Here is a 15,000-nt window from a genome sequence, read left to right on the forward strand (position 1 = left end):
GTGTGTGTGTTGTGTGTGTGTGTGTGTGAGTGTGTGAGTGAGTGTGTGTGTGTGTGTGTGTGTGTGTCTGTCTGTCTGTGTGTGTGTGTGTGTGTGTGTCTGTGTGAGTGTGTGAGTGAGTGAGTGTGTGAGTGAGTGTATGTGTGTGTGTTTTAAGCCTCCAACAGCTAACCCTAAATATAACCATTGTTGCGCTGCCTGGAAGGCGTCGTTGGGGGCTTATAACACCAAATACAGTATGTCTGTGTGTGTGTGTGTGTGTGTGTGTGTGATTATCTTCCGAGTGAGTAGTGACTCTAGAGTCATAGTGAGAGAAACTAAGTGTCTCCCCTGTTCTTTCTGACCACGGTGGGAAATCTATAGCAGAAGTTAACCCTGAAATCGTGAGAAAAAGCCCCGATAGCAGGCGTCCTGGGGCAGCTAAGATGAGCCTGGTGTCGGCCGGTACCTTGTGTCTGCCGCGGTAAACGTTGGCCGTCGCTCCCTGGCCCAGCAGGTCTGAGATCAGCCACAGGTAGTTGGTAGTGCTCTGCATCCTGACGGCTGCAAGTGATCCTGGAAACACCCAAACAGCTGGTTAGGGGTAGGATTGGGCATCCAGAACCGATTCCTACTTCATTTCATTTCATTTATTTATCTCGAACAATCAACAATGTTGCAAGACATAAAAAATATAAAAGGGATTAGTTCGAGAAGGAGCAGGCGGAAGCAAATAGCTTATTTGGTCCTGCCCCTTATTTCACAAAATCATATTATACAAAGTAAATAAATATGCAAATACAGCATACAATCTTTAGCTCTTACAATAACTTACAATACAATAATATACAACAATACCTTTAAATTACAAATTCCAATCCTATGTTTCAGTTTATTCTTTTCCATATTGGTCAAGTAATGATGTCTTTAATCTATTTTTTTTTATTATTATTATTTTTATCAGAACAAGGTATATTGAAAATATTCAGTGACAAACACTATTAAAGGCTTTGATTTTTCAATTTTTCCACCTACAGATTCCATCCCAACACAGCAACCCCAGATGTGTAAAAAAATAAAAATAAAAATAAAAATAATTAAAATTAAAAAATTAAAATTAAAAAAAAATGTATGTATGCATGTATATATACAGATATACATACATACATAAATAAAGGAAGGGGGGGGGGGTCCTCAAATTATTTTAAAGAGGGAGGAGTATATTCTTTTCAAAATAGTTTATCAAAGGGTGTCTTTAATCTATTTTTGAACTGGTGTGGCCGGCCGTTTTGATTTTGTTTCCCGGTGCTTTCCTCGCCGCCTCGTCACCTCGCTTTCTGATTGGCCACAGTCCACAGGCTGCGTGCTCGTTTGTCCCCGGGGGACACCACACACGGCGGGAATATCTGATCAGATTATTTTACCATAATCGGAGCATCCTTAAGATTGTCAGAAGGGGTGAATCGGGGCTAAAATCGGCCTAATTATCCTGCCGTGTGAACCAGGCTTTAGTCAGTCCCTCCAGAAGAACACGATTATACGATTGCATAATTCAACGCATAATCAGCCAAAGTCTGTATATTTATGCGGGAGCCTCACTTTTTCAAATATGCCGCACTTTCGCCGCATAAATTTCCGATTTCGGCACAAAATATGCGGGGCTTACATGATTTCATAATCCTTGTGTTGTCTTCCCGTCAACCTTGAAAAAACTTCTGCAAAACTTTTTTTTCCGACGTTTTTGACGCCTTTTTTCACAGCTTGTTTTTGCTTTTTTCCAACGTTGTAAATTGTTACATTTTTCTTCTACACATTTTCAGCGCTTATTTCTACGTCCCATATTTTCTGATATAAAACTAAAAGTTGAAAACGGGTCAATGTGACCCGAAGTCAACACAAGGGATAATCCCCGCATTTTCCTTGCAAAAAAGTCTCATATATCTTAGCAGAAAGTTGAAAAATGTTGCGTTTACTTCACACAAGAGCAGCCGTTTTCCCCTGTTGCCATGGGAACGTTATGAAGTGACGTAATTACGCGACGTGAACATCATCAAAAAGCTGTAAACCCCGCAATGAAGCCACGATGGAACCGTAGTTTTTGCAAGTTCCCGCAATTTCATCGCATAAAATTGCGTAAATATCCCGCATATTCCATCACATTTTTTAAGAAAACGTGCCGCGTAATCAAGGATTTTAGCCCAAAACTATCACAAAAAAACTCTGCAAACCGTTCTGACACCAACTGAAACATTTATATACGGAAATAAAATACGAAAATAAAAAATAATGATTTATAATAATAATTTAGATACAGAAATCATCACAATGAAAAAGCTGCAACCAGAACTTTTAGGTAGCTTAACTTGTAAAAACATATTATTATATTGATATATTAATTTTATTTTTCTAATATAAATTTTCTAAATATTTTATTTATTATATTATGAATCCGGATTTTTTTCATTTCTTTATTAATAACACACACACACACACACACACACACACACACACACACGACAGGTAACACACACACACACACGACAGGACAGGTAACACACACACACACACACAAACACACGACAGGACAGGTAAAACACACACACACACACAAACACACGACAGGTAACACACACACACACACACACACACACACACACACACACACAACAGGACAGGTAAAACACACACACACACACACACACACACACACACACACAAACACACGACAGGTAACACACACACACACACACGACAGGACAGGTAAAACACACACACACACAATTTTATAAATATTTCTATTTCATTCTAAATATTTTATTTATTACATTATGCATTCAGATTTTTTCATTTCTTTAACAATTCATATATATATATATATATATATATATAATAAATAGATAAATAAGGATTATTTTATAAAATTATTTGTTGTTATGTCAAAAGTAATAAAAATAGCGATAATATAAAGAAACAGTGCAACAACAAAAAGTTAAATCTGTAAAATGTGTCTATATGTCGCAACGTATACTTTCACACGTCATTACGTATTCGCACGACGCCGTCGGTAGGTGGGAAATTCCCGTTTTCAGGCCTGAAACAACAAAATACCTGCACAGGCACAAGAAACCGTGACGTGACGATGATACAGCACATTATGATTTAATTTAGTTTCATGTAACTGGAGCTGTTGCTCTTGTTTTAACAACCCGCCATGTTTTCCCATCTAATTCTCTTTAAATAACGTCGGCGGACATGGACGCTAACTGTCACAAAATCGGAACTAAACACGACAATTTAAACCCGCTACGTGCTAACAAGCTAACCGTCTAAACGTTAACAGAATACCGGGTCCGTTAGCTAACACGTCGAGCTACAAACCGGTACCGGGAATAACGTATATTTACGGGTTTTCTTCCTTAAAATCAACCATTTTCATTTTGTTTATTTCCTACCCCTTCTTTACTGCTGCGGAGTCCTCGTCTTCCGCTGTTCGCTGTCTACGTCACAGCTGCCGTCCAATCAGCGCACAGAGTGAGGCATACGGGGGCGCGGAACGATTACCGTAATACTCCAAGTAGCAGCGGCAGATACAAATTTTACGCCGCTCTTATCTACTGATATGAATTTAAAAAATATCTCTCAACGCAGTTTTTCTCGGGTTACACTTTTTTCTAACCTCCCACCTTTAGTCACACAGGAAGAACATGTTGTACTGGCGTGGCAAAAATAGCTAAATGTGCTCACTGCTGGCTGTGACCAGTTATTACGGTAGCTGCGAAGGACCCTGAATGAAAACCTAAACTGTGAGGGTGGAACCACATACTGAACATGGAACAGGTTAACTTACATAACACTGAGATAATTACTCAGTTATGTAAAGGTACAAGTTCATATTTAATGGTTACTGCAAAGAAAGAAACACACGCACACACATAGATCACACACACAGAGACACACACACACACAGAGACACACACACACACAGAGATCACACACACAGATAATACACAGACACAGAGACACGCACACACCCTAGGGGGACACGTACCCCCTGCAGTCCCCCAAAGTACCCCTAGGGGGACACGTAAACCCCTTTGAGAAACACTGAAATAAGGGATCCTTGGCTTAAAGTATGTTGAAGACCCTGTTGTAGTATTTAAACAGTTTTAAACAGTATTAGTACACACATTGCTTCCCAACACATCCCAAATGTAAATGAGAACACAGACTCGCTTCTTAAAAGTTCACTCACTTTATATTTAACAAAAAGGAAAAAAAGAAAATCAGCATTTCATGAGTTACAACAGCTTATGGTGGCAGCTGGATGGGCTGTACAGGTCCATCTGGTTTACAGGTAAAGCAGTCGTCGTATACAAACGTACAGTTAGTGGAAATTAAAACAAACGGCGAGCCGAAAATGTCCTCGCAGAGCACCGTGAGAACAGACAAAAACAACAACATTATAATGAACTTGTGTGTGTTTTCCTGTCGAACCTCCGATAAAAAACCTGGAGACAAAAGTGCTTTAAAATAAAATAAAAAATAAAAAAATCTTTTTACATTTCTACTTTCTTGACCTTTTTTTCCAACCACCAACGTTCGTCACAATCTGTGAAAAAACTCCGTGTGAAGCTCAGCGTGAGCAGCAACAACACATCGTTTTTAGATTTATACGTTTCGCTTTCTGTCCGATGTCGATCAGATCTGTTTCTTCGTACAAAATCTGATAAAAGGAGTCCGTTTAGAAAGGCCGGGTATCGAACCGAAACTTATTATGTAGCCGAATGAAATGTGACCGAAGCACAGATGTAGAAAAAGTTAACGGTGAATGTCTCGTTGAGTTTCTAATTCAAATCAAAATGTGTTAATTTTTGGGGGCGTCGCAAACTTCATCAATATGTCGCAAACTTAATCCATGTGTCGTTATTTCACGAAATATCGCAAACTTTCATGACATGTCGCAAACTTAATCCATGTGTCGTTATTTCACGAAATATCGCAAACTTTCACGACACGTCGCAAACTTTCACGATGTCGCAAACTTTCGCGAAATGTCGCAGTTTCACGACATGTCGCAAACTTTCACGATGTCGCAAACTTAATCGACATGTCGCAAACTTTCACGAAATGTCGCAAACTTTCACGAAATATCGTAAACTTTCACGACATGTCGTAAACTTAATCAACATGTCGCAAACTTAATCCATGTGTCGTTATTTCACGGAATATCGTAAACTTTCACGACATGTCGTAAACTTTCACGACATGTCGCAAACTTTCGCGAAATGTCGCAAACTTTCATGACATGTCGCAAACTTAATCCATGTTGTTAACTTTCACGATGTCGCAAACTTTCGCGAAATGTCGCAGTTTCACGACATGTCGCAAAGTTAATCGACATGTCGTAAACTTTCACGAAATGTCACAAACTTAATCAACATGTCGCAAACTTAATCCATGTCGTTATTTCACGAAATGTCGCAAACTTTCGTGAAATGTCACAAATTTTCACGATATGTCGCAAACTTTCACGAAATGTCGCAAACTTTCACGACGTCGCAAACTTAATTGCGTCCTGGTGGTTTTTAGTGTTATGTCCCAACATCTCTCTACTGTCTGCCGTCAAATAAAGACATAAAATGCCCCCAAAAATAACACAAAATATGCAAATGTCAAACTGTATTTTATCAGATAAAGTTCTCGTACGGCTCATAGTGTTTCTACAACATTGAACTTCTTTTGGTTTTATAGAAAAACGTGTTTTAAGTTCTTAAAAAACAACATTGAAAAATGTTTGTGTTTCAAACAGACAGGTTTTGCATCGTGATGAGCGATACCCAGCCCTTCAAATCAGTTCTTTACGTGCTTATTTTATACCCTCATATCTTAGTTAGTACCCTTAGATTTATCAGTTCCCTTAAATTACTACTTTGTACTGTTAAAAATGAAGTTCTCAAGTGACGTAATTCCTCCTCTAAAAATAAAAAAACTTTGATTAGTAATAGTTTGATTAAATCTGAATGAATTTTGTCTTAATCGTCATATTTTCTTCATTCCTTTTTTGACATCCCATAATACAGATTTTCACAGAATAACAAGATATATGAATAACAATCAATCCTACAGATTTCATCAGAGTTCATAAAAACAAACAAGAAGATGCTCAGAAGAGAAGAACTGTACAAATTATTAATCCAAGGGAACAAATGAGGAAATTTGAGGGTAAAAAGGCAGCACAGCGAGAGAACCGTTAACCAAAAAAAAAAGTTCCCCGACACCAACGGACTATTCAAATTCTCCTCTTCTTCACCGAGTCTCTCGTCTTTTTTTTGACTCTGCTAAACAAACCAAAAACGTCCACCATTAACAACTTTACTGTGAAGTTTTGTACCAGAAACCAGCTAAAAAAAAAATAAAAGTCCTGTAAAGTGCAGTTAGAGAATGAGAACATCTCCCAACAATGTTTCTATAGTTTCACGTGAATGTGCCTGAAAACACACCAGGGTGTGTTGAGCGCTGATTGTACCGTAGGTAGCTCCCGGTTGTAGCTAGAAGGGATACAGCTACGGCCGAAAGTTACGCAAAATCTCGGCTAATGTACAGTAATAGGGCTGCAGGATGTGAGGAAAATTAGGTTGTTAAATATTGAAATGACGATATTAAAAATTCTCAGTTCTGCTGCTTTCAGTATTCTGCTAAAATACAACAAACTGAACAATGAATTAAACATAAAAGGCGGCGCTAAAAAAAGAATGACTAACACTTTGAAGTGCAGTTTTCTGCTATTTTCTTTCAACTAACACAAAAATACGTCGCAACGTTTCGCAAACTTTCGCTATATGTCGCAAACTTATTTGACACGTCGCAAACTTTCACGATATGTCGCAAACTTTCACGACGTTTAATTTTGAGAAAAGTTTGTGATATGTCGCAAACTTTCACAATATGTCGCAAACTTAATTGACATCGCAAACTTTTCGCGAAATGTCGCAAACTTTCACGGAGTGTCAAACTTTCGTGACGTGACGCAAACTTTCACGAAATGTCGCAAACTTTCACGATATGTCGCAAACTTTCACGACGTGTCGCAAACTTAATTGATATGTTTCAAACTTTAGCCATATTTTGCGAAAACTTTACGACATATCGTAAAAGTTTGCGAGTGTCAAACTTTCGTGACGTGACGCAAACTTTCACGATATGTCGCAAACTTAATTGACACGTCGCAAACTTTCACGATGTCGCAAACTTAATTGACATTGCAAACTTTTAGCGAAATGTCGTTAACTTTCACGGAGTGTCAAACTTTCGTGACGTGACGCAAACTTTCACGATATGTCGCAAACTTTCACGACGTGTCGCAAACTTTCACGACATTTCGCAAACGTAATTGATGTTTCAAACTTTAGCCATATTTTGCGAAAAGTTTACGACATATCGTAAAAGTTTGCGATATGTTGCAAACTTTTCGCGAAATGTCGTAAACTTTCACGAAATGTCGCAAACTTAAGCCACATGTATATTGTGCAGCCCTGTAATAAAAGAATATAATTGTAACGTTCGTTCCTCAGGAGTGTTTTAATCCTAATCACGATCTTTTTCCTAAACTTAACTAGTGGTTTTTGTGCCTAAACGTAACTGTGGTCGCCGTAGCTGTATCCCTCTTAGCGTTAACCGTGAGCTCTCTGACAGATGTGGACAGATGATGAGGATGTACGGAGGCAGCGGGAGGCCAAAAAATACATGAATTCATGTCCTGGTCCAAGATAAACTGGACGGACTTCTGGCATCGTCACTGCTGCAGGTTGTTTTTGTGGTTTGAGTTTGTGTTCAGGTAAATGTAACTTTTCGATTTTCTGCAAGTTAAAAAAAAACGTATGAATAAAAACATTTGTGACTTTAATTTGGGAATTATGAGTTCTTAATGTTTCCTCGGAATATTACCCAACTCCTTCGGCTCCGTAATTTATTTATTTTTTACCTACAAAAGCAGAAATTTAATTCTTCCTCACGGTACATTTTTGATTATTGGTGATTTGAGTTTCTGTTCAGATTTCTGCAAGGTAAACGAAAATCCATTTTTACACAATCCTGCAAGTTAACGATGTTTTAGTGCCACTGTAGGTAAAAATATTTTGTAACGGAGCCAACTTTTTTTTATATTTGTCTAGATCTAGATTTGTCTGTTTGCGTTTTTTTAGGGTTTTTCTTTACAAACGTACGGTTGATTGTTCGAGAATCAAATCTCGGAAACTGAATTTTTTTTTTGGGAATATTACTTTCTTCTGGCTCCGAACTGTATTTAATTTTTTACCTACAACAAGTAGAAATCTCATTCTGTCAAATGAACGAAGAACTGGAGTCAGATAAGAGAAATTATATTCAAATTTCACTTTTGTCTAAAAGATTCTACGGAGCCGAATTCCATTATCTTTTATATCTTTTGCCCAAAGATCTTACAGGCACAAGATAATCTGGACGACGAAGATAGTTTATGAGCCAAAGAAAATAACTTTGCATCCAAATTACTTTCTAAGATTATAAGTTATTGTTTCCTGTGGGCACACAATACTAAAACTATCTTTCAGAACTTCGCCGTCTCCGTATAATTCTGTTTCTAGGATCAACTATTTTCCCGATTAAACACACCTTTAGATAGTGACGATAGTTTCTAAAAAATTACAAAAACTAAAGCAAAAAGTCCTCCTGAAACAAGTGGAATTATCTTGCAAGTGTTTAAAATTGAGAGCTGGGTATCGAACATGAATGTATTCAAATATAACGGAGAACTGAGACTAGCTCTTATTTGACTTGTATAGTTTCCGTAGCATCAAAAACTCCAAAAACTGAAAGTTTGATCTGTTTGTTCCTGACTTAACCCTTGTGTTGTCTCCCGTTCTCAAAATGTCTATCTCAGAAATATGGTTCTCTTTTTAACTACGTAATTTTAATTACCCCAAAATAACACGGATGATTCCATACAACGCGCTTCGCAAGTACAACAAAAGATTGGATCTCTACTTTCATTGAATTTTGGGGGTTTTGGGTGTCATAGAATTTTTTTTGCATTTGAAAAAAAATTGAAATGTTTCGGAACAGTATCCTCGCTGAACGTCGACCCTTCTGTGATTATTATTTTTATTTTTTTGGGCATTTTCGGCCTTTATTTTGGAGAGGACAGACATGAAAGGGGAGAGAGAGGGGGGAATGACATGCAGCAAAGGGCCGCCAGTCGGAGTCAAACCTGCGGCCCGCTGCGTCGAGGACTAAACATCTACATATTGGTGCACGCTCTACCAGCTGAGTTAACCGGGCGCCCAAATAATCCTTCCTTAATCTAAGTCAAAATCATGCATTTCTTATAAATGAGGTTTTTAATTGACCATGAATTCCAAAAGTAAGTGTTAAACTGTAGTTGGTAGTAAGTTGGTGTTAGTTAGGCAGTCCTTCCAGAAAAATGGGGAGTTTTTTTGTGATTGTTTTGGGCTAAAATCCTTGATTATGCGTCACGTTTTCTTAAAAAATGCGATGGAATATGCGGGATATTTATGCAATTTTATGCGATGAAATTGCGGGAACTTGCAAAAATTGCGGTTTCATCATGCCTTCATCGCGGGGTTTGCAGCTTTTTGATGATGTTCACGTCGCGTAATTACGTCACTTCATAACGTTCACATGGCAACAGTGGAGAATGGCTGCTCTTGTGTGAAGTAAATGCAACATTTTTCAACTTTCTGCTAAAATATATGGGACTTTTTTGCAACGAAAATGCGGGGATTATGAAATCATGCAAGTCCTGCATATTTATAATATATATATATATATATATATATATAGCATAAATATGTGGACTTTGGCTGATTATGCGTTGAATTATGAGATCATATAATCACGTTTTTCTGGAGGGACTGATTAGGTGTTTATACATGGTAGTGAGAAGAAGTGTTAAACGTAAAAATAAAAGCACCAAAACATTGAAAAAGGCGCCAAAAGTGTCGAAAAAAAAGAGACCAAAACATCAGAAAAAGTTTGATTTTCAGTTTTGACCGAGAAGACAACAACAAGGATTAAAATCATAATTTTTTCTTCCAGTTTTGAGACAAACTTCTTGTTTCGGCTGATTCTGTTTTACATTTGTTTAATATTTGAGATTATATCTAGTTTCTTTTGTCTTATTAAGTGTTTTGTAGAAAAACATTTTTGATATTCATGAAAATAAAAGTACCAAAGAAAGATTTTCAGTATTTGTACCTACAAAATTTTTCATATTTTTTGGACTTTATTTAGGATACCCAGCTGCTCTAAACATCGTCACTGATATTTGGTGTTTTTATTCAGAAAAACAATATTTGATTTGAATAATTTGAGTTTTTCTAAGACATTATTTACATGGATTATTCTGTCTTGTTAGAATAAAGGGAAATGAATGATCTCTGCCGGTTTTTAAATTAAAATATGTCTCATAAAGACAGATGTTTGTGCTTGAGATATTAAAAAAAATGGAGCCAACAGCTGCGTTTACACTAATAAAAATGATGTTTAAAACATTAAGATTGTCAGATTCATGCTGGTGTTATTTTTCCTCAGAAGCTCAACGACAAACTGAACTTTTTTACGACGATTAAACGATGCAACCAGTTATCTTGAAAAATATATTTCTGCTCGACGCGAGAAAACACGAACACACAAACAGATTTACAACCAAAATAAAAGACATAAAACTGATTGTTGACTCGAACGTCAAGGCAACAGCCGCTGTGTTTTGTCCCACCTCTGGTCCCAACATCTGCCTCCCGTTTTGTGTAAAAAAAAAAAATGTAAAAAATGAGTTTTGGCACAAACAGTCCTTCAAAAAAACATGAACAGACACCAAAAACCTGGATATGTTTTTCTTCTGATCTGAGATTGTCGCCGAACGTTTTGAAGTGAAATTCTGTAGAAAAATATAATGAGGCAATATAAAAAAGACGGAATGAAAAGTACTGCAAGAGTTCAATGGATAGATTTACAAATGATTCTTTCTATATAGCTTATAAATACGTTATCTACACAATATGTGGTACAAAAATACTATATAGCATTTAGTGGGCACTGGATTTCCTGTGTGTTTTTTTTTTTTTTTCCTCAAAGTCAAAAACAACATAAAACATAAAAAATAAAACAGATTATGAAGACGTGGAACTGGTCAGGCACAAGTTCGTTCATTGTTCGCGTTGAGGGGACAACCCTGCGTCCTCCGTAGGAGCTACGACGTGTTCGCTGTGCAAACACACAAACGGTTTCAGTCGAGCGTCTCAACGGGAACGGGACGCGGGAAACACAAGCGTACGTTTTGGTTTTAAATCCCGTGTGAACATCACAGAGTTTCGGAGGATGTGAGTCATGTGAAATCCATGTTTGTAGCGTGTAGTGTTTAGTGGAGAAATATGTTTTAGTGTTTGTGTGTACGGAGGCCCTGAGGGGACGAGAGCTAAAAAAAAAACTAAGTTTCTAAAACACAAAAACAAGCCAAAAGAGACCGATTGTCTTCAGATTAGGGATGCACTGAATCCATATTGGGCTTTTTGACGGGGTTGGGTTTCTGCTGAACTTCAGAATTTTTTCCCTCTGAACTGAACCCTACGCTTGCACTACACACGCTACGCTGGTCGCCGTAATGACGGCGCCGTTGATTACAGGAAGGTGTTTACGTAGGTGGAGCGTTCAATGCAGTAGGCTGTGAGAAAGTGGAAATGGAACTGGTGAGCAGAAAAAGTGTAGTTTGGCAGAACTTTCAGTCAAAAGAAGGCCATTCAAGTCCAGCTACATGTTCAATCTGTAATGCTGATTAGTCTGGTGGTGGCGAGGACCCTAAACTATACACAACATCACCGCTGTTACAACATCTGGTATGAAACATCTGGAAGAATACGAGTTGTGATGAAGGAATCTACAGACAGCAGCCAGAATGCAGCAACTTCAGGTACAGCAAAGGAAGGACAGTTACTGTTTACCAGGGGATTCAGGATTCAGCCGAACCCCAAAAATCTGGATTCGGTGCATCCCTAATTCAGATTTTCTTGATAGTTTCTAGAAACGTTTTGTCGCTTCAGGGCCTCCGTAGAGTTTCCTCAAACCGCTGCAGCCTCTCCGAGCTGCTCCTGGTTTGATTGATTGATTGATTGATAGATTGGGAAATAAATATGTGCCTCAAGGTGTTTAGAGCTGCAACGATTAGTCGATTAATCGATTCGTTGATTAGTCAATCAACAGACGACGATTGAGTAATCGTTTTAGTCATTTTTGTAAAGCAAGAAAGCCAAAAAATATTTAGTTTCATGTCAGGATTTGATACTTTTCTTTGTCGTACAGAAAAATAAACTGAGTAGCTTTGAATTTTTGGACTTTTTGTCAGACGAACTATGAGCAGACGTCACCGTGGACACATTTCACTACTTTCTGACATTTTAATACCTAATCAAGTGTGGTTTGTTTGTTTGATTTATTGGGTAATTGTGTTTAGAGCCGCAACGATTAATCCATTCATCAGTTAATGGATCAAACTGCGTAATTTTGGATTTTTGTCAGAATAAAAACACACTATAAGTTAGGGCTGCCACCTCTTAGTCGGTTAGTCGACTAATCGGTCGTTTTGGACTAAGATTTCTTTAGTTGATGAGTCATTTTTTATGCTTATTCATGCTTAATTACTCATTTCCAAGAAACTTATGAGCACATTTCTGGTAAACACAAGATTTAAAGTGGTGCTTTTGCAGGATTAATTGTGGAGAAACTCAGTTTTGCAGATGGTTAATTAACTACATTTATATTGTGCTTTTCTAGTCTTAACCACCTCTCAAAGAGCACAGCTCTGTCGGTTACATCAACTAATCGATTAATCGACAAAATCATATAAGTGTTAGTCGACTAAGAATTTCTTTAGTCGAGGACAGCCCTACTATAAGCAGACGTTCCCATGGGTATGTTTCACTATTTTCTGACTTTTCATTGACCAAACGATCGATCGGCTGATTGAGAAACTAATTGGCAGATTAATCGCTAAAGGAAACGACCGTTAGCTCAGCGTTAACCGAGTTATTGCTTCATGACTCACATCCGCATCAGACACGATCCTACGAACCAGAGGTAAATATGAAATCAGAGAGCCAGTACCACGTTCTCACACCTTTTCTCCAGTTTACACGGTAACTACAGACACTGCCGAGCCTCCTCTTCCTCCTCTTCCTCTTCCTCTTCCTGTTGATGTGTCTCATATTTGGCTTCAGATAAGTTAAAACGTCCCGCTGTCCGTCCGTCCGTCCGTCCGTCCGTCCGTGTGTGTGCTTTTTGTCCTTCTTGAGCCTCTTTTCCTTTTTCCCGCTTTAAGGCAACTTATATTTGTGATGATTTTTAATAAAACCTTTTTCTTAAAAAAATGTACAAATTTCTTAATACAAACCTCTATGGCGTCATCAGTAAACACTGTATAGAAAATATATAAATATGCTTTTCTCTTTTTCAATGTACAAATGTTCGGCAGCGACCGTTTAGTTTTCCGTTTCTCCCGCAGTCTCCCGTTTTTAAAACCTCATATATGCACAATTGCTATTTACAGTGAGGGGGGGTGAAAGGGGGTGAAGGGGGAGGGGGTGATTGCGGGCGCTCACGAGGAGTCCGTGCACGGCGAGGGGGGGGGCGGGTAGAGGTGGTGCGAGTAGCTGCGCTCGGTGTAAGGCGATGGAGGGCAGCTCTCGCAGTTCTCCTCGGCCGACAGGTACTGGCTGCGTGGCGTCGGTGGAGGCGGGAAAGGCTCCGAGTCGTAGTTGAGGTCGCTGGTGTAGCCCTTGGCGGCGGCCACGGCCGACTTGAGCGGCGCCCGGCGGCCCGGCGTGTAGTCGCTGTCGCACACGTCGGTGCTGCAGGGGGTGGTGGGCGGGGCGAAGTGACGGTAGGTGTAGGGCCGGTAGCTGGAACACAGATTTTAGAAACAGAATCAGAAAGGAGGGGTTACTAGGGGTGCGCGCACAATATTATATCTAGGGGTGCATGATATATCGACTCAATATCGTTATGGCGATATCACGTTGCGCAATATTTTTATTATGCAATATTTAGTTTATTTTGTGGAGCGCTGCGTCCCGTCTGTTGGCTGTGTGGCTTAGTTGTGTTTGAGTTAGAGCTTGAAACACTGTAATGATCGTGTTTCATTGGCCAGTTACCGTGGTTACTGGCCACATGCACTACGTGACAAACCCTATGGAGCGGACCACGTGTGTGCATATTTCAACAGAGTGACAGTGTGAGTGAAGAAATAGATAGAGACAACAAAACGGAACGAATCAGAGAAGAGAAAGAAAAGTTGGGTCCTGTTCTCTTTATTTATATATTTATACTTTCCAACCAGTGTCTCTGTGTGTGTGTGTGCGTGTGTGTATGTGCGTCTCTGTGTGTGTCTGTGTGCGTCTCTGTGTGTGTCTGTGTGCGTCTCTGTGTGTGTCTGTGTGCGTCTCTGTGTGAGATTGTGTGTGTGTGTGACTGTGTTTAACGTTAGTTAATAATGTGAGTTAACGGGAGATAATGTGAGTTAACGGGAGATAACGGGAGATAATAATATGAGTTAACGGGAGATAACGGGAGATAATAATGTGAGTTAACGGGAGATAACGTTAGTTAATAATGTGAATTAACGGGAGATAATAATGTAAGTTAACGGGAGATAACGTGAGATAATAATGTGAGTAAACGGGAGATAACGTTAGTTAATAATGTGAGTTAACGGGAGATAATAATGTGAGTTAACGGGAGATAACGGGAGTTAATAATGTGAGTTAACGGGAGATAACGTTAGTTAATAATGTGAGTTAACGGGAGTTAACAGGAGATAACATTAGTTAATAATGTGAGCTAACGGGAGATAATAATGGGAGTTAACGGGAGATAATGGTAGATAATAATGGGAGTTAACGGGAGATAATAATGGGAGTTAACGGGAGATAATGGGAGATAATAATGGGAGTTAACGGGAGATAATAACATTAGTAT

At 38.7% G+C, this 15,000-nt stretch overlaps 2 protein-coding genes and 1 long non-coding RNA gene across 4 annotated transcripts in view; all 3 read right to left on the reverse strand.

Moving 5' to 3' along the window:
- Window positions 1-3,512, reverse strand: part of tbk1 (TANK-binding kinase 1) — a 30,736-nt gene extending 27,224 nt beyond the window's left edge. The window contains exons 1-2 of one of the 2 annotated variants that reach the window (XM_035995929.1): window positions 3,432-3,512; window positions 449-554 (exon numbers count right to left, since the gene is read on the reverse strand). In XM_035995929.1, coding sequence (XP_035851822.1) covers window positions 449-535 — 87 coding nt within the window. In that variant the 5' untranslated portion in view covers window positions 536-554; window positions 3,432-3,512. Of the gene's footprint in view, window positions 1-448; window positions 556-3,431 lie in introns of those variants that run through there. The other variant, XM_031277374.2, reaches the window with a different exon arrangement.
- Window positions 3,513-5,570: 2,058 nt separating this feature from the next.
- Window positions 5,571-7,820, reverse strand: LOC116034682. The gene is made up of 3 exons (XR_004101169.2): window positions 7,445-7,820; window positions 6,954-7,227; window positions 5,571-6,868 (listed from the first exon to the last, which is right to left on the reverse strand). It is a non-coding gene; the product is annotated as an uncharacterized LOC116034682 (long non-coding RNA).
- Window positions 7,821-12,532: 4,712 nt separating this feature from the next.
- lrp6 (low density lipoprotein receptor-related protein 6) overlaps window positions 12,533-15,000 on the reverse strand; it is a 58,858-nt gene continuing 56,390 nt past the window's right edge. Inside the window, exons 23-24 of the mRNA XM_031277376.2 lie at window positions 12,918-13,925; window positions 12,533-12,558 (exon numbers count right to left, since the gene is read on the reverse strand). Of these exons, the coding sequence (XP_031133236.1) occupies window positions 13,622-13,925 (304 nt within the window). The 3' untranslated portion in view covers window positions 12,533-12,558; window positions 12,918-13,621. The remainder of the gene's footprint in view (window positions 12,559-12,917; window positions 13,926-15,000) is intronic.

This window comes from Sander lucioperca, chromosome 20 (genome assembly GCF_008315115.2).
Source record: "Sander lucioperca isolate FBNREF2018 chromosome 20, SLUC_FBN_1.2, whole genome shotgun sequence".
In the NCBI taxonomy this organism is placed as follows: Eukaryota; Metazoa; Chordata; class Actinopteri; order Perciformes; family Percidae; genus Sander; species Sander lucioperca.